The 19060-nt window shown below is 38.7% G+C and overlaps 3 protein-coding genes across 4 annotated transcripts; 1 reads left to right on the top strand and 2 right to left on the bottom strand.

Moving 5' to 3' along the window:
* Positions 1–346: 346 nt before the first annotated feature.
* Positions 347–5210, top strand: LOC108037337 (V-type proton ATPase subunit H). 2 transcript variants are annotated; one of them, XM_017113878.2, is made up of 7 exons: positions 347–538; positions 695–1173; positions 2243–2473; positions 3254–3388; positions 3453–4015; positions 4230–4343; positions 4503–5210. In XM_017113878.2, exons 1-7 carry the CDS (start codon positions 502–504, stop codon positions 4579–4581), a joined length of 1638 nt encoding a protein of 545 aa, XP_016969367.1. In that variant the 5' UTR covers positions 347–501; the 3' UTR covers positions 4582–5210. The 2 variants fall into 2 exon arrangements, with proteins under 2 accessions (XP_016969367.1, XP_016969368.1); XM_017113879.2 differs by lacking the exon at positions 2243–2473 and having other exon boundaries at positions 349–538.
* Positions 5211–5773: 563 nt separating this feature from the next.
* LOC108037338 (cytochrome c-2) lies at positions 5774–8424 on the bottom strand. Its single transcript, XM_017113882.2, has 2 exons — positions 8300–8424; positions 5774–6411 (listed from the first exon to the last, which is right to left on the bottom strand). Exon 2 carries the CDS (start codon positions 6368–6370, stop codon positions 6044–6046), a length of 327 nt encoding a protein of 108 aa, XP_016969371.1. The 5' UTR covers positions 6371–6411; positions 8300–8424; the 3' UTR covers positions 5774–6043.
* Positions 8425–8640: 216 nt separating this feature from the next.
* Positions 8641–19058, bottom strand: LOC108037339 (cytochrome c-1). The gene is made up of 2 exons (XM_017113883.2): positions 18946–19058; positions 8641–9170 (listed from the first exon to the last, which is right to left on the bottom strand). Exon 2 carries the CDS (start codon positions 9159–9161, stop codon positions 8844–8846), a length of 318 nt encoding a protein of 105 aa, XP_016969372.1. The 5' UTR covers positions 9162–9170; positions 18946–19058; the 3' UTR covers positions 8641–8843.
* Between the last annotated feature and the right edge of the window lie 2 nt (positions 19059–19060).

The raw sequence follows: 19060 nt of genomic DNA on the forward strand, positions 1-19060 counted from the left end.
AGATTGTTTTTTTCTTGGGTATGGAGAAATAACACTTCGTGGGTGACACAAAACTTAAATTTGGTGAAATAAAGTTAAGCTTTATATGATTTATAAGTACTGAGAAGTAATCCATCTTTAAATATGTATCTAGGAAATATTACAGTTGCATAAAGATAATTTTTATTGATAAAACTTATTTAATTTTTAAAATGTGAAAAGGACAAAATCAGTAAAGTAAGCTTTTATGTTGATTTCATAATTTAAAAATTTATACAACGAGAACAAATAAGTTGGCAGCCCCAAACTATCGATATTTTTGTCCCGTAATTCTATTCATGTGTCGATATCACCTATTCGACTATTCGATAAGAGGCTGCAGAAAAGTCACAAGACCAGTCAGCTGAATTTCGGTGCTGTGTCGCAGTAGTGTGAAAAACACTCGGTAATATTTGATAAATTTTCATAAATTCTGTGCTTGAATTTGTGTGTGCCGAGCGTCGTCGCAAGAAAGCCCTCAAAATGACTACCGCCTTGTATTTGCCCGAGGAAAACATTGGTGAGTTCCTCCGTTCCGCAGTCGACCTTTGTGGAAAAATCGAAGTGCGAGTGTGTGGGTGTGGGGGTGCTAACTGGCTGTCCAGGGCAGCACCCCATACACCTTATATATAACTCCCCCCATTAACCTGGTTTGTTGGTCACCCGTATTCCGCAGATATGATTGCTGCCACCTCGGTGCTGCAGCAGCAGGCGGCGGACATCAGGACCAGGACGATCAACTGGGCATCCTACATGCAGTCGCAGATGATCAGCGAGGAGGACTACAAGGCGATCAGCGCCCTGGACAAGTCACGTGCCAGCCATTTGGCCCAGAACTCCAGCCAGGTGGTCAAGACGCTGCTGAATCTGGTCTCTCATCTGTCCAAGGACTCGACCATCCAGTATATACTCGTGCTACTGGACGACCTGCTGCAGGAGGATCGCTCGCGGGTGGATCTGTTCCACGAGACGGCCGGCAAGCTGAAGCAGTGCATCTGGGGTCCCTTCCTGAACCTGCTGAACCGCCAGGACGGCTTTATCGTCAACATGTCGTCGCGCATCCTGGCCAAGTTCGCCTGCTGGGGCCACGAGACCATGCCCAAGTCCGATCTGAACTTCTATCTGCAGTTCCTCAAGGATCAGCTGGCCAGCAATGTAAGTCTGCATGTGTGCGTGGTGGGGGATGAGCCCCTGAGAGCATGTTTATGTTGTCTATGATCTGTATATGAAGGTAGAAGAGCATGTGAAGGATATTTCAGTCACTTTTTCTAAGCAATTTCTGCACTGGTTACAGATCGATGGGAATATAATTATATTAAATGCTACTCAGTGCAGAAATTGTTAAATATTTTGTATATAGTCAAAATTTGAAATCATAGGCAATTCCTGTATCAGTGCAAATAATTCAAATTGTTTTATATATATAGAAGAAATTAGTTTGTTTAATGATTCATGGATCTTTCAATCAGGCTTATAGCTTACGGCATGTGATATGTTCTACGAAGTATGAAAACCTATAGCATGATGAGTTGGCATGATTCGTGTTTGATTGATTGAATTTACTTTATTTTTTCCTTCCATTTGTAAGGACTGCAGAATAAGTTTAAATCCAAAATCGAATCAAAAAAATTCCCTTAACTACTATTCTCCATGCACAACTCTTTTGATATGGACTTACATTTATTATCTAACTCTGTTTAAAGCTAACAAACCTAATAATCAGCTGCTTGCATGCTTTGCCGGTATTGCTTTCTATATATATACCTTTATTAATTTATCTAATTAAAACCAAACAAAACCGACCTCGTATAGGTCTAGATACCAAACAAAACTGACCTCGTCTTGGTGAACTACTCGTGAAATCTCAGCAAATGAGGAGTCTATTTATTGAGTTTGTAACTACATTATGCCATACATCAGCACTCAGAATCTTGTCACTTCATATTCGAACCGTATATTATCCTGGATATATATTCCGCCACCTCACCCCTCCCGATCATCACGTGCAGTCGTGTGTCATGTCTCACAACATAGCACCAGAATATAATTTTGTTATTTACCTTGTGTTCTTGTCCATCAAACGTATTTATCTGTTCCGCTGCACTTGAACCCTGTGAACAATTTTAATTTATATGCAATTTACCATCTATGAATCGATTGAATCGATGTCTGTGGATGAACCACCCCCACAACCTACGACCCACGACCTCTGATCCGACCCTAGGGCTTAGCGTATCTCCAAGAGATGGCCCTGCTGGCCAAGCGGACACAAACGATCATTGTGCACACGCATGGACAGCATGGCAAAGACAAAGACAACCATGGCCACCAGTACAGTCCCACACTGGCCCAGCTCCAGCAGCAGCACGAGCTGGCCGAGAGGGCCAACGAGAGCTATCGGGAGGTGGGCGGTAGCAGTGATCACCAGCAGCAGGACGGCAAATGTGTGATACCGGTATTCCAAAAAACTAAACCCAACAAACCAAAATCGCAGCAATCCTCTCGCCGAAACAATCAAACATCCACTTACCCACCCACAAATACACACAAGAACACGAATAAACTATCAAACATTTATGGGCACACAAGCGAACACAGTCGATAAGTTTAATTAAGATATACGATTCCACATCGTTTCTTCTTAAACATAAAAAAAAGTTCTAAAAAAAAACATACAATTTCAAAAAGCTTTAAGGTTGGAAGCTCAAAATTTAAAATCTTAAATTTTTTTTAGAAAGAATCTCCGATATTTGTGTAAAATCGACCTCTTTCGACTGTGATCCGTGTGTTTGTGTATTATTTCTTAGTCTATTTCGTAACTGTTTACTAACCCAACTAATAGTGCGTAAAAAGACAGCAGGAGTATCCGGCGCGAGGGCCCTAGCAACCAGTGTTGTCATCCAATGAATAAAAACAAGTCAGTGTGGTGTAACGGTAATTAAAGGTTCAGGTGATGGTTAAAACTACACGTAAATCAAACCAAAATTACACTAAAACAAACCAATGGCATAAGGCTGGAACCCCCATTGATGTTGCATCTTCAACTGTCTATAAATGTTTTCCACTCCTTTTTTCACTTTGTTTTTCCTATTTTACGTAGCTTTTAGTACTATTCGTTGTTGTAGCTAGCAAAAAATAGATTCCAGCTGATATCGCCATAACTAACAAACCTAACCATTGACTAATATAGTCAAATTCGAGGATAAACTAATGTGAATATTTATTGTTAATATAGAACAACGAATACATCCAATCGGTGGCCCGGTGCCTGCAGATGATGCTCCGCGTGGATGAGTACCGATTCGCCTTTGTGGGCGTCGACGGAATCAGCACTCTGATCCGCATCCTCTCGACTCGTGTTAACTTCCAGGTGAGTTTGAAATTGAAATGTGTAAATTGTTTGGTACAATTTAAATTCGATTTCTTATTCATAGGTGCAATACCAGTTGATCTTCTGCCTATGGGTGCTGACCTTCAATCCCCTGCTGGCCGCCAAGATGAACAAGTTCAGCGTGATCCCCATCCTGGCTGATATCCTCAGCGATTGTGCCAAGGAGAAGGTGACCCGCATCATCCTCGCGGTCTTCCGCAATCTGATCGAGAAGCCGGAGGATTCATCGGTGGCCAAGGACCATTGCATCGCCATGGTCCAGTGCAAGGTGCTGAAGCAGCTATCCATTTTCGAGCAGCGTCGCTTCGACGACGAGGACATTACCGCCGATGTGGAGTACCTCAGCGAGAAGCTGCAGAACTCGGTGCAGGACCTGAGCTCCTTCGATGAGTACGCCACTGAGGTGCGCAGCGGTCGCTTGGAATGGTCGCCTGTCCACAAGTCGGCCAAGTTCTGGCGCGAGAATGCCCAACGCCTCAACGAGAAGAACTACGAGCTGCTGCGCATCCTCGTCCACCTGCTGGAGACCTCCAAGGACGCCATCATCCTCTCTGTCGCCTGCTTCGACATCGGAGAATATGTGCGTCACTATCCCCGCGGCAAGCAGTGAGTATAAACTGTAGATATTTTAAACGTTCGCTTTTTAAGGTGGAAAATTAAAAACCAGTAGTTTTTCTGATCTAAATTCTCAATTCTCAACTGATTAAAGTCTGTATTGGTTTTAATTGAAAAACTGCCTTCGCAACCCACCCCAAAACATAGCGAATTCCCATTTCACTTTCTAATATAATTCAAATATTTATAAATTTCTATTCTTTAGTGTGCTGGAGCAGCTGGGTGGTAAACAGATCGTAATGCAGCATCTTGGTCACGAGGATCCCAATGTCCGGTACGAAGCCCTGCTGGCCGTGCAGAAGCTGATGGTACACAACTGGTTAGTATGGATTTCGAATACCCATCCTCTCATGCCTCCCTCATGTCCACATACAGGTGCTGTGATCCTCATATCATTCCTTTACAATTCTTGACCACGATTATCATAAAAATTCTCCGGTATTCAATGTGCGTTTGTTTCTCTCTTTGTTCTTATCAGGGAATACCTGGGCAAGCAGCTGGAAAAGGAAAACGAGAACCAGAAACAAGGTGCCGCCCCCATCTCTGGCAAGGCCTAAGGGGTCCAATCAATCAGTCATCCATGCACAGGCACACAACAAATATTTTAGCCAGGCCGCCAGCCTGAGACCTTAACTAACAATAAGAGCTGTGGAGGCATCTATAAATCCAACCTGATCCTCCACTTCTCCACCATACTTACAATGATGTTTGTTCTTGCTACTTTTAAGTGCATGTTTGTTCCCTTTTTAAACTAAGTTCTTGTTTAGCCCATACCTCCGTTTACACCCATTACGCCCTCAGTCCATAGAACGTATTGAAAGAACAATTCGATTTTTTGTTGGCATTCCAAAAAAGCAATTCACTGTAATGGCAGAGCAAATACAAACAGCTATCCTCTACGATTGTTCCATTCAAATCGATTGTTTATATTTTGTTGTTATTATTATTTGTGTTCTTAATTTTATGTGTGCGCCGCTGTACAGAGTTTTTCTAAACCAGATGATATGCACTTCTTATGTATTATAATCGCGTCAGCGCACCCACAACTAAACAAAAAACAAAACTAAAGAAAACAAAAATATATTGTATAAACCTATCAAGTATTTCTTTCATTTAAAACTAAATCAAATAAGCATAATTGAAATGAAAAATATGTATTGCATAATAAAGTTGTTATTAAAGTGTATGATAAAGTTTTGCGAGTATAAAGAAAATATACATAAATTAGTCAAAATTATTCTAAACCTACTGTATGTTTATGGTTAACAATTGGTGTGTGATTTAAGAGAGTTATTTACTTTTTGTAGGCGATATAAAACTCTCTCTTTAAAAATGGCTATCTTAATGTGACGCAATTTTTGATTAGGAGCTCCTTTATGACGGTTTCAGAGTTCAGTAACGTAATCTCTTATTAGACTCTCTTTTAAATACTATTTAGCGAAGTCACGTGATGTAGTAGTAATTATCTCTCTTAATAGTATGACGAGACCCATTCAGAGAATACTTTTTGTTTATAATTCTCTTCCTCGATAATTTTGCATGAGTAAGAGCTGGGAAGTCCCCATCAGAAGAAACCTCTTAGAATGCAGCTTTAAAGCTTTGATTTAAGAGCAGGTGATCGAAGATATCTTAAGTAACCTTTGCTCTAAAAATGTTATTGCTACATAGTGCAGTTTTTTGGGTAACCCAATTTTTTAGGGAAAACATTTGTTTCTGATTGATTTCTCCCATAACAAAACAAATTTATAATTATTTTTAGTTGTTTTTTGTTATTATTTAACGGTTTCTTGTGGCTGACACAATTCTCATCGGGTTTAAATTAAATATTCCACTTTTTATTTAAATTAAATAATAAATTGTCCTATTTAAGCTTTATAATTAACATAATTGTAGTTTTTAGGTCTGTACTTTGTTGATTTGTAGTTGTTTCTGCTGCTGCGATTGTTTGCCGGACTGTGACTGAACACAATAATACAGTTAGACATCCTGCAGTGGTTGGTGAGTTGATGGACAGCACCTTTACTTGGTGGCCGACTTCAGGTAGGCGATCAGATCGCCGCGCTCGTTGGGCTTCTTCAGGCCGGCGAAAATCATCTTGGTGCCGGGGATGTACTTTTTGGGGTTCTCCAGGTACTCGAACAGGGTGTCCTCGTTCCAGGTGATGCCCTTGGCCTTGTTGGCGTCCGTGTACGCGAATCCGGCCGCCTGTCCGGTCTTGCGACCGATCAGACCGTGCAGATTGGGTCCAACCTTGTGCTTGCCACCAGCCTCCACGGTGTGGCACTGGGCGCAGCGCTGCACAAACAGTTTCTTGCCCTTCTCAACATCGCCAGCAGGAACGCCCATTGTGGATTAGGTGATTGATTTATGTGTTAACACGGACTCGACTGTAAAGAAAATTAGAAAATTAATTAATGATCAAAATTAAAGGAAAACTTTACATTTTTCGTTTCTAACGCTATTGTCACCTAAACAGGTTCCAAGGTTCAACATTTTTCGTAATCAATATTTACTGATTTGATAATTACTTAGAACGAATTTATTAAATCTGATAATGCGGTTTGCTCAAAAATAAGTATATTAACTTTAGACTCAAGTCCTCCATAAATGCAAACTTAAATCTAGAAGTAAGGCAAGTTGTCACAAAACTTGGTTATTAAAAACTATATTATGTGCCATGAAAAAATATTTGTTCCCTTGGCCCATTATGTAAACAACTGATAAGCTTGCTGCGGAAACGGAATTATTAAAATCGCTCGTGCTAAGTGCATTAGTCTGCTGTTGGATGTGATAAGGCCCAATTTAGAACACTATTTCATTATCTAACTCTTTCTGCATTCCCATTTTCACGCACATTAAACCTACACACTTTTTTCACGCGCGAGGAGGGCAACGTCATCAAACACTCAAGCTTGCAAAAAAAAAGCTTCAGACGATAGTCACATGTGTTGACCCCACTCTTCCGCTCTCTTCCCCACTGAAATATTTCCTATTCGAATTATTGCGTCAGAACCGCTCAGCAACAGGTCAAAAAGAACTCCAGGAAGCATCGTATGAAAAAAACGATAGCTGTTTATATAACTACAATTATTCCCAGGGTCTGTGTTATGGTCAACTTGTTAATTGTTAAGTTGCATGCAGCTTTTTGAACTTGAGAGAGTGCAAAGGCCGTTGCAATGAGTAAGTAGCCTACACTGACAAAAATGAGGGTCTATATAAAAAATGATATGCAAAGCTCAAACATTTATTTAATTTTAACTTTGTTGTTCAAATAATATGCATAGATCGACTTATTTGTGGGATCCAATTGGCTTGGCCAAGAATTTTCCGGTTTCATTCATATTTAATTTCAAATTTGGTTTTAATATTTTAATACTAAAAAATATCTTCCTGATTTCTACATATTAAATTAAACTAAAATATATATATAAATGTTAAATCATTAACTGTTCATTACATCACATAAGTTTTTTTTTCTGTGCACCCAACATGCACCTAGAGAGTGAGTGATGTCAAAGCAACAACAATGTCAACATCTGATTTGGCCTTGGGGAGAATTTTTCATTAAGTTTTCGTGCGTGGGAGAGGAAGAGAAAGTGCAATTGGAAAATTGGAAGCAGGCCAAAGGCAACTGTATATGTGTGCGTGAAAGAGACAATAAAAGAGATGAGTGAAAATTGGGCCAATTTCCTTTGAAAAGCGAATGTTACATAAGCCACCTCCTTGCAAAGGTACCATCATCTCATTTTTGCCATATAGAAAAACGCACTGAAAGCAAAACCTGCTTAGCAACCACGTGGCGCGCTTTGAAACTCCAAAGCAAAAGCAAGCAAAAAGATTCCAAGAATTGAAATATTTTTCGCCAGACAGAGCGAGCGAGACAGCTGATCGTGTATATCACTCTCTTTGCTCATGTAATCAACGCTCTCCGGGGCTTTTTTTCAATGGCAATGTGACTTTGGGATGCTATTTTTACCATTGATAATTTATTGCTAATTTTTCCTTTTGGAAAACTCTACTAATAAACTTAAAAACCTGGCAAAAATCGCACTATTATACACACACACAAGTACACGTTTATGTAACCTGAATCATCCCCCAAAAATATTTATTCGCATCGAAATAATTTTCACAGTAAATTACGACTGGAAATTAAACAACAAAAACTACACGGAAGCGTTTTTCATTATTATTTGTCTGGGTCGCACTAATCAATAACTATTCAAGGTAATATTTACGTCACTTGAAAATTCGAAAAATACACCCACTACTTACATTGAACACAAACGTCGTGCGTCGTTGATTTTTTACGAATGGGGACCGCGCGTTTAGTTCATAGGTAATTGTACCATTCAGAGTGACCGGCGCTCAAAAATTAAAAAACGCTAACCGTTCTATTAGGTTCGGTTGTTTTTCAACACTAGTCGTAACCATAAGTTTAAAAAAAAACATTTCTTGCGAATAAAAACCGCGAACCTTACGAAAAAAACTTTCTTTTACCATTGTCAGAAAATTCTGGCTAAAATATATGTTTTAAGACCTTATTTGGTAAAAGCTGAGTGCTATAGCACTCCCATGCAGCCCTGGTAGGCGCGCAAATAACAATTCAAAAATAATTTGTTAGTTTCCTCAACTTTAATTGAAAAAAGTATAAGTCAACCTTTTCAAATTATCATTGGGCATGGGTTTCTGCCAATTAAAGATAAATGTGATAAGCTGCAAACAACAATATATGTTGAAAATGTTAGGTTGAATTTCTTTGGTGCCGTCTTCCCGATGTTGTAGTTGCCGATCTTGTTGTTTCACAGGAATTTTTCATCTACTTATTTGTCTTGAGGAAGGCGATCAAATCGGCTCGTTCTTCAGCCTTTTTGAGACCAGCGAAAACCATCTTTGTGCCTGGGATGTACTTTTTCGGGTCCTTGAGGTACTCGTCCAGATTACCCTCCGTCCAGGTGACAGCTCTCTTCATGTTGGCCTCGGTGTACTTGTACCCAGCTGCAGTGCCGCTCTTGCGACCAACGATTCCGCCCAGATTTGGGCCCACCTTGTGCTTGCCGCCCACTTCGTAGGTGTGACACTGGGCGCACTTCTGCACGAAGATCTTCTTGCCGTTCTCCGCATCACCAGAACCCATCCTGGAAGCCTGCGAAGGTGAGAAGGGAACACGTTTTAATAAAACTATGTTTAAACAAGAAAGGAAAGCTAACTTCGGGCGGAGCCGAAGTTGATATACCCTTGCAGAATATTTTATAAATTATATTGTCCAAAATTATTCATATGATGTATTCTTAATACTCATAAAATGTCCCAACTTCCTAACTTTAAAAACACCAAAGTTATGTCATTTCCAATCGTTCAGTTATATGGCAGCTATAAGATATAGTCGGCCGATCCTTATGAAATTTGGTAGGTCGGATTGATTGGCCAAAAATAAAACCCATAGAAAATCCCAACTTCCTAACTTTACAAACACCAAAGCTATGGCATTTCCGATCAATCAGTTATATGGCGGCTATAGGATATAGTCGTCCGATCCTTATGAAATTTGGTAGGTCGGATTGATTAGCCAAAAATAAAACCCATAGAAAATCCCAACTTCCTAACTTTAAAAACACCAAAGTTATGGCTTTTCCGATCGTTCAGTTATATGGCAGCTATATGATATAGTGGCCCGATCCGGCTCGTTCCGACTTATATACTACCTGCAATAGAAAGACAACTTTTGGGAAAGTTTCAAGCAGATAGCTTTAAAACTGAGGGACTAGTTTGCGTAGAAACGGACGGACAGACGGACAGACGGACGGACAGACGGACGGACAGACGGACAGACGGACATGGCTAGATCGACTCTTCTGGTGATGCTGATCAAGAATATATATACTTTATAGGGTCGGAAATGTCTCCTTCACTGCGTTGCAAACTTTTGACTGAAATTATAATACCCTCTGCAAGGGTATAAAAAATTAACCAAAAAACTTAAAATTACTAAAAGTTGAGAACTTTGATAATACTTATTTTTATTAGAAAATCATATTGGATACATTTTCAAAATTGTTCGTTATCTTAAGCTATGTAGTATTTAAAGTTACAAATTTTTATATTTAAACTATTTTAAATAAAATTAGATAAAAACAAGAAAGGAAGCAAACTTTGGCAGTCCCAAGTTAACATACCCTTGCAGCTGTCACTGAAATTAAATATTCTATATTTTGAAATCGATGATCAGAATATCAAAGCTTTCAATTGAAATGAATAAGACTAGAAATTTGTATACAACATAAATAATAAAATAAAGGTAACATGCTACATTAAAAACGCAACATGCAGAAATATACATTATAGAACATACAACATACATGCAACATTCAATACGAAACATTGTACATGTAACATGTAACATGTAACATGCAACATGCAACATGCAACATGCAACATGCAACATGCAACATGCAACATGAAACATGAAACATGAAACATGAAACATGAAACATGAAACATGAAACATGCAACACGCAACATGAAACATTCAACATGCACATTCTACATGTAAAATGCAACATCCAACATACAACAGTCAACAATTACCAACAAACAGCCAACAATTAACAATTAATTATCAACTATCAACAATAAACAAGCAACAATCAATCATAAATAACCAATTAACAATTAACAGTCAACATACCACTTGGCAAATGTTAGATGACATCCATCTATGCTAATGTAATGTTAACAAAATGTAAAACTGGCCCCGTCATCCTCAAGGTAAATTTGTACTCTCCCTAGGAATTATAATTCCCAAACAGTTCTAGCCAAAAAATTACGACCTATGGGCTGTGGCAGCTCTTAAAGAAGTTCACTTGGATGTCAGAAACTGTGAGTGTGTGCTTCTTGAGGGGATCCAGATGATTAATGGTTATTCAATCTGAGTTGGATTGTCACCAGGATGTAGGATTAAGGACCTCTTAAGGTACGTAAATTATATTATTATAAATTAACTTAATAATTTATATAAATTCGAATTCCAGATCATATATGTGTGTGATTGAGGAGCGGAAGGTTTACAGCGATACCATCTTACTTTGACGGCTGCAGTGCATCAAGGATTTAACTGAGTATGTACTATTATTATAATAAATAAAACTCAAAAAGTACACCGTTCTCAGAGGTTTTCCTAAAAAACAGAAAAATTTAATTTCATAATTCAAAATAAAAACTGTACTGAAAACCCCGATTTTTTGAGAATTAAGCTACAATCAAATTTAAATAAGCCACTTTGCAATTCGATTTCTGTAAGAAAAGTTATGGGCTTAGAAGTGCAGGTTTTTGGTCACTTTTCTGCAAAGCCATTTTTCAAAAAAATGTTGAGGGGAAACACTATAAAAATGACGAAATCGACCCAAAATTAAAAAAAAAATGAAAACACAGATTTTTAGAGAATTAAACCACAATCATTTTGAAGTATGTCTTTTTAAAATCGGATGTCTGTAACCAAAGTTATGGGCTGAGAAGTGCAGATTTTAGGTCACATTTCTGCAAAGCCATTTTCCGAAAATTAGGAAAAATCGACCCAAAAATACAAACCAAGATGAGTACACAGATTTTTATAGAATTGAACCACAGTCATTTAGAAGTATGCCACTTTGAAATCGGATGTCTGAAAGCTGAGATGAGAACACATTTTTTTTAGAGGATTAACCCATAACATTATTATAAACAAGAAAGGAAGATAGCTTTAGCAAGCCGGACGGACGGACATGGCTAGATCGACTCTCCTGGTGATGCTGATCAAGAATATACATATATGTCGGGGGCTCCTCTAGTGACGGATTCATTTTTATTTATTCTTTAAAGCACAGCAAGTTCTGCTCGTCTCTATGCCGCAAACCGAACTGACCTCCGAGAACGCAGAGCTCAATTTTATCAATTCCTTCTTTGCTCCTGCCTCTGTTCTCACTCAGTTCGCGACATACGATCAGACCTCACTCAGTAGCAGACACTCAATTTCCGCTACTATGCTTCTTTCCCGTTAACTGCGCATTTACAATCCAAAGTTCCAAAATATGTCTCGCCAATGCGTCGCCTACTTTAAATGACGTTCTAGGAAATGCACCTACGCAGCGAACACACACTGACCTACAGAGAACATGTACCAGCTCTCCGACACGGCCTTCCTGACAAATCACACGTCCTCGTGTGCTATCATTAAATCACTCCATGTTCACACGTCAGTTGTTATTCATTTTTATTCTTTAAAACATTTCATTAACATTTCTTCAATTAAACATAATCTCATTAATTCATTTAGTTATTCTTTAATAACATTATTCTCTTTTGTAAAATAAAACATTTGTGCATTTCCTTTGGCACATTTTAACAATTGTGTAATTCCTTTAACACATCTTACTATATAACATTAGTGTAGTTCCTTTAACACTTTTTAACATTTGTGTAGTTCCTTTAACACATTACAATAACATTAGTGTAGTTTCTTTAACACTCTCTACATTACTTTTATTTTTTAACCATATTTAACAATTCATACTAACTTATGAACTTTATCAACTTGTGCATTTTCATTCACACCAAATTACCGACCCCCGCCATAGCAAGTCCTTCTGCTATGGTGCGGTCACCACTGACCCCCGCCATAACATGTCCATCTGTTATGGTGCGGTCATTAAATCCCCTCTTGGGATTCCAAAGCACCTACAGTGCCATCCATATCTTCATTTCCCACTTGGGAATCAGACTCAGCTCCTTTTGAGTCGTCGAATTCTTCATCAACTTCTTCACTTATTTGCCTATTCGGCAATGCTCTCAAAAATTCATGCGCATACTTATATGTTCTCTTATATGTTCTCTTACTCATCTAGTAACTCAATGATTTCAAACGGACCTTTATGTTTTGGGTCAAGTTTTGTCTGGTGTCGCTCTTCCTTTCTCAACAATACATGGTCTCCAACGTTAAATTTAATTATTTTTGCTTTGTTCTTATCAAATCTACGTTTGTCGTAACGAGCATTAACTTCCATATTCTCCTTAGCTTGTTTTCTTACGGATTCTCTATTAATTAAATTATCCTCTTCTTCACCTATTGGCAATAGGCCGAAAGGTCTAGCTTCCCTACCGATAAGCATTTCTTATGGGCTGACCTTGGTGACTCGATTAGCTGTGGAATTCATTGCCAACTGTACTTCGGCCAATGCATCTTGCCACGATCTCTGACTTGTTTCGACAGCGGTCAACATACTTTTAAGTGTGCTCATAATACGTTCAACCTGGCCATTTGCCCTACTCGCGCCCGTTGCAATTAAGTGAAGCTCAATTTTTTGGGAAGAACAAAAATCACGAAATCCTGAGCTGGCAAAGTTACGGCCCTGATCCGCTATAATTCGAGTAGGCACACCAAACAAACACACGACGGCTTTAACGGCTTTAATGGAACTTTCTGTGTCAATGTTTAGGGTATGATGAAAATAAACAAATTTTGTGAACGCATCCACCAAAACAATTACATACTCCTTTAGGTCGTTCTTTCCACTCAACTTTGCAGTAATATCAATGTGCACTGTGTGCCACGGAATTTCGACCTTCTTAATCGGATGTAATTCCACCTGAATTTTCCCAACCGGTGGCTTGGCTAGTTTACAGGTAATGCAGTTTTCGACAAACCTTCGAACGTACTTCGACATATTTTCAAACCAATAAAACCCATATACCTTATCCAAGGTTTTTTCCCAACCTAAATGCATAATAGATTCGTGGACGTGATTAATCACTGCCCATCTAAATGCCCTAGGTATTACAGGTAAACACTTGTTTTTGCCGTTCCTTTGTATTTTTCGATATAAAACGCCTTTTCTCAATTCATAAGTTTTATCTAAATTTTCCGGCAATTCGTTATTTTTAAGCTTAGCTAATAAATCAGCTATTTCAGGGTCCCGCTGTTGCTCAGAAACTATCCAATTGTCAGTTACCTCAGTCAATTCAATTCGCTTTTCAACAATTTTCTCTATGCTCTTGCATTCTTTAATCATCGGATTCCTTGATAAAAAAATCTACGTGTGCCATTCTTTCACCTTTCGTGTACTGAATGTCAAAATCAAACGACTGTAGAAAAGCCCACCATCGATGCACCCTTGGTGAAAGGTCCGATTTTGTTCGACTAGCTTTTAGCGAATTGCAATCTGTAAATACAACAAATTTACGCCCCTGTAAATAATGACGAAAATGTTTAATGGCGTTGACGACTGCCAAAGTCTCAAGCTCATATGAGTGGTATTTTGATTCAGCAGGTGACGTGCATTTACTGAAATATTCAACAACATGAGGCTTTTTGTCGATTCTATGAACCAAAATGGCACCATAGCCAATTGCGCTGGCAATCTGGTCTGCGATAAGAGGCAAAGGATACCTATCAGCAACGGTATTCTCATTTAATATCCTATAGTCCACACAAAGACGATAAGTGCCGTTTTTCTCCTTTACCAACATCATAGGGCTGGCGAAAGGTGAGCAACTTGGACGAATAATATTTGCTTTCAATAATTCATCAATTTTACAGCGCACATGATTTTTTTCTTCCTCGCTTAGCCTGTAAGGACGTCGTTGCACTGTCTTTAGTGGATCTATTAAATTAATTTCTAACTGCCCTGTCGAGACTCGAGTTTTTGGAATACCGCTGATAAACCAATCAGAGTAACACTTTAGGATATTTGTTAAGGCCATTTTATCGGATTCGACTAAATCAATATCAGCATTTATAATATCTTTGAAATCAGTTACAGTCAAAACATTTACCCTTTTTGTTTTGTAAATTTGGAATTTGTCGGCGTCTATTGTTACTCCAAAGCCCTGGCTAAGGATTTCACGACCAACCAACACATCGTATTTCAGATACTTATCCATAATTACGTGTAACAAAATTTCAAAGCAGTATTGTTCAATATTTATATTACATAATACTTGCTGAGTACTACGAATGGCATCATTACTTATACCGTTAAGTTTTACAATGTTATTTATTCTTTTTCCCTTAAATTTATCCACGGCGCTTTCCTTCACTAAAGAGCATTCAGCACCCGAATCAAAGCAAAATGGAATAGACTCACCGGATGCCCTTATTATTCCAGACGGTGGAGCTACTGTGCAGATATCTACCCGCTTCTCATACGTTCGGCCTTTTGGACAAGCAGATGCAAAATGTCCTATTTCGTCACACTTGAAGCACTTAACACTTGACCGATCCTTCGGTCCAGTCATGGTGTCTGCATGTTTTTGATGATTTCCAGTAGGTTGCGGTTTTGCAGCTCCAACGCTGACAAATACGGATCGGTGGCACAATCAGTAGGCAAAGCAGATCCCACTTCTGATGTCGGGGGCTCCTCTAGTGACGGATTCATTTTTATTTATTCTTTAAAGCACAGCAAGTTCTGCTCGTCTCTATGCCGCAAACCGAACTGACCTCCGAGAACGCAGAGCTCAATTTTATCAATTCCTTCTTTGCTCCTGCCTCTGTTCTCACTCAGTTCGCGACATACGATCAGACCTCACTCAGTAGCAGACACTCAATTTCCGCTACTATGCTTCTTTCCCGTTAACTGCGCATTTACAATCCAAAGTTCCAAAATATGTCTCGCCAATGCGTCGCCTACTTTAAATGACGTTCTAGGAAATGCACCTACGCAGCGAACACACACTGACCTACAGAGAACATGTACCAGCTCTCCGACATATATATTTTATACTTCATTGCGTTGCAAACTTTTGACTGAAATTATAATACCCTCTGCAGGTGTTTAACAAAGTTACAAACAACATGTATATAATATTATTGTGTACAATAATAGATTTAAGTGCATTAAATGGCAACTAATGAAATGAAACGTCAGTTGGAATACATATTTTGATCAAAGGCAACAGTTCGTATAAGTGATAAACTTGGAATACCCAGTCCCTAATATTTGATATTTTCTTTTACATTTGGATCGCCATCGTGTACATATGTACACATATATGTATATGCATTTAAAATGGTAGTGTCCTGGAAAGAAACCGTTTGAAAAGTGCAAGTCCTCCCCACCTGCAAAAGAGCGAAAGCGAATCTCTCTGCCACTCTCTTGGCTGCATAATGTTAGACGGAGACAGCTGAAAATGCACGAAAGCAAAATGAAATTGGGTCAGAAAAATAAGAAAAACAAAAATTGAATCAAAATGAGTATTAAATGAAAAGCAAACAAGCAGCTCGAGAACTTGGCGGCACTTCTAATGGGAAAAGCAACCGAAAGGTAATTCAATTAGCAGACACAGGCCGCCCTGCCACCCCCTTTTTCCCCAGCCCTCCCCTTGTCGACTAGCAGCTGCACATGTGCTTTGAACATTTCCTTTCAATTAAAACGCATTTTACGCACTCTCTTCTTGTTTTTGTGGCAAAAACAGATGCCACCGCATAACAAAACCAAAAAAACAAAACAGAGATAAATAAAGAAGAAGCGAGAGGGAGCCAGGGATATATAACGGTGCGTACGGAAATTATATTTTTTGGACAACTACATTTTACTATCTGCGGCTGGGGTTGCTTTACTAGTAGTCGAAAAACATGTCAGATATTTTACAAATGGTCATTTTAAACAATAGGTACAAATATTACAATGTTTTTAGGCCACTTTTATAGACCTGTACAATGTACGTGTTACAATTCGTTTAAAAGTATTAATTGTAATAATTCTAGTCGCCCAGAACTGCACATGTTAAAGATTTAATAAATTGTTTTTTGTCTTTTTACTGATAAGTGTAAAAATGTAAATACAATCTTTAAGTACCTTTCAGTACCGTTCATCACTGGGTATGATTAAAAAATCAACACCCATTTTTAACAACAAATATCTTCTCTATTTTTAGGAAAAGAATGAAATTTGCAGCTTACAGTCTGTATAAACATAATTTTTGAAAAATATAATTTATATATGTGGTAAATACTTTTTCTGGCAAGTGTCACATGTGACATTTTCCAGGAGGAACTTTGGCGGCAGAAGGTGTATCAACTCTGCATCCAGCACATTTCCATCTATATCCTCATCGGACCATTCTGGCCATGTGACCTAACCTAATTTGTCCTGGAACCATAATTTACCCACAGGCAAAACTATCCTGGTTGGTGGCTCGAGTTCCTTTGCCCGACCACTATAAATAAATGGCGCACAAAATTAAATTACGCTTGAACGGATCCGGCAAACTGTGCTGGTGCGAAAAGGATGCCCAGAGAAAAGGGTGGGGAGTGGAGACATTATTGTTTACTAGATCTATTGCTGCGGAAGTCCATAAAAAGGTGAAAGGTTGCTCTGCAAATGGGGTTTATAAAGAGTGTTGTGAACAGGACACAAAGGATATTCTGCAAACGAAAGGGGATACGACAAAAAGTTCGCGGATATTGAATTTGTAAGTGCGAGCGGATATTGCCAGGGAAATGCGGATATTGCTATGTAAAAAAACCAAAGTCCGATAAGTGAGCAAAAAAAATGGAAAGAATAGTATAAAGCTGAACCTTTAATTAAGTTCAAAATGAAACACTAATTTATATTGTAACCATAGCTACTGCATATTATTTAATAATAATTTCCCTGAGTACTTCAGACTTGACCACTGGAATTCGAGTTTAGCTATTTAGCCTAGTTCTCCCCCATCTCTTCTAAATCCTCGGTCAGCGGGTTACCAAGAACAACGCTTTGGCTGTTGCGCAATTTGGCATGACTTTGATATTCCCGCCAAGCCCCACACCCTTCGAGCTATACCCATAAAGAACCACCTCCACAACCCCAAAAGCAGACATTTCTGGTTTGCCTGCCCTGCATGGCAAAAACCCTACATTTCTTTCTCGTTCCCCTTTCTTTTTGATTGCGCAGTAATACTTTTATAACGTGAACTTCATTATACTGTAAGTTACTGGCATAAAAAAATGACAAACATTGTAAATTGTTCAATTTAATATTTTTACGTAGTTTCCGGCCAAATGTGTAAAGTAAAATAAATATATTGTAATTTTAAATATTTACTAAAATCGAATTGTTTAATTAATAAAGATAATTTAGACCCTATAAATCGGAAAGTTTTTATAAACGCGATTTGGGGAAATTGGAAAATCTATAAAGGATCTGCATTATATAAAAATTGTCTCAAATGATAGTTTTGGTTAAGGAAGTAGTACTGTATATGTTACAGCATGTTTATACTACGCGCTTTTCACTGCTGTTGCTGCTTCTTCTTTCGGGGGCTTTCTTTTCAGGGGGTGGTGGGGGCTGGAGAGATGGCTTCTTTTCTAGAACGAGGTCGCTGACTGCCCTTCAACGCTTTCTGCTCTCAGTGCCTGCGGATGCCCGAAAGTTACATAAGCCTCAATAACAACACCGCTAGTTGGCTTTTGCATTTTATGCTGAGAGAAGCCATGGGGCAAGAGAGAGTGGAGAGAGCAGTCTCACAGAGAAATAAAGAGAGCAGCTCTGGGAATATGTGAATGAAATATTGCTAAAAAGGCATTTAAAAACGCGACTGCCCTGCTGACGTCGTTGCATCAATGGATATGTCCCAATGAGAGAAAGATAGGTAATGCAGCATAAAAAGGGGGGTGATGCCTATTCTAAGTTTATTTTGGATTAAGGATTGCTTATTTGGGAAATTTTAGTTACGAACTGCCAAGACCGATTTTTATTAACTTTCGCTGGAGAAATATTAAATATTTGTAAAATTAAAAGAAGAGTACTAGTGATTGCGGTCGCCATTAACAAATCGTAAGTTTAAAAAACACCTAAGGAATTAAAAAAATTGTTATATAAAAATAAATTTATTAATATTTTAAAAAACAATCACTTTTAGTAAGTTTTATACCTGTGTAATGGGCACCAACAATGCAACAAGCTTACCTGCTGGACTCTTCTCTCTCGCTCTTCCGCTGCTTGTTGCTCTGCCTCCCACTATTTGGAGCTCTGCCTCTTTCGCTCTCGCTCTCTCAAAGAGCGCTGCTTTGAGGCGAATGGT

This window comes from Drosophila rhopaloa, unplaced genomic scaffold (assembly GCF_018152115.1).
Source record: "Drosophila rhopaloa isolate 14029-0021.01 unplaced genomic scaffold, ASM1815211v1 contig_2, whole genome shotgun sequence".
Lineage (NCBI taxonomy): Eukaryota > Metazoa > Arthropoda > Insecta > Diptera > Drosophilidae > Drosophila > Drosophila rhopaloa.

Bases quoted from the DNA above. Each gene is read 5' to 3' on its own strand.
- LOC108037337 (XM_017113878.2), top strand. From the start codon at position 502: ATGACTACCGCCTTGTATTTGCCCGAGGAAAACATTG. The intron at 2,474-3,253 runs GTATTCCAAAAA...TTGTTAATATAG, and splicing joins ACGGCAAATGTGTGATACCG to AACAACGAATACATCCAATC. The intron at 4,016-4,229 runs GTGAGTATAAAC...TCTATTCTTTAG, and splicing joins CACTATCCCCGCGGCAAGCA to TGTGCTGGAGCAGCTGGGTG.
- LOC108037338 (XM_017113882.2), bottom strand. From the start codon at position 6,370: ATGGGCGTTCCTGCTGGCGATGTTGAGAAGGGCAAGAAACTGTTTGTG.
- LOC108037339 (XM_017113883.2), bottom strand. From the start codon at position 9,161: ATGGGTTCTGGTGATGCGGAGAACGGCAAGAAGATCTTCGTGCAGAAG.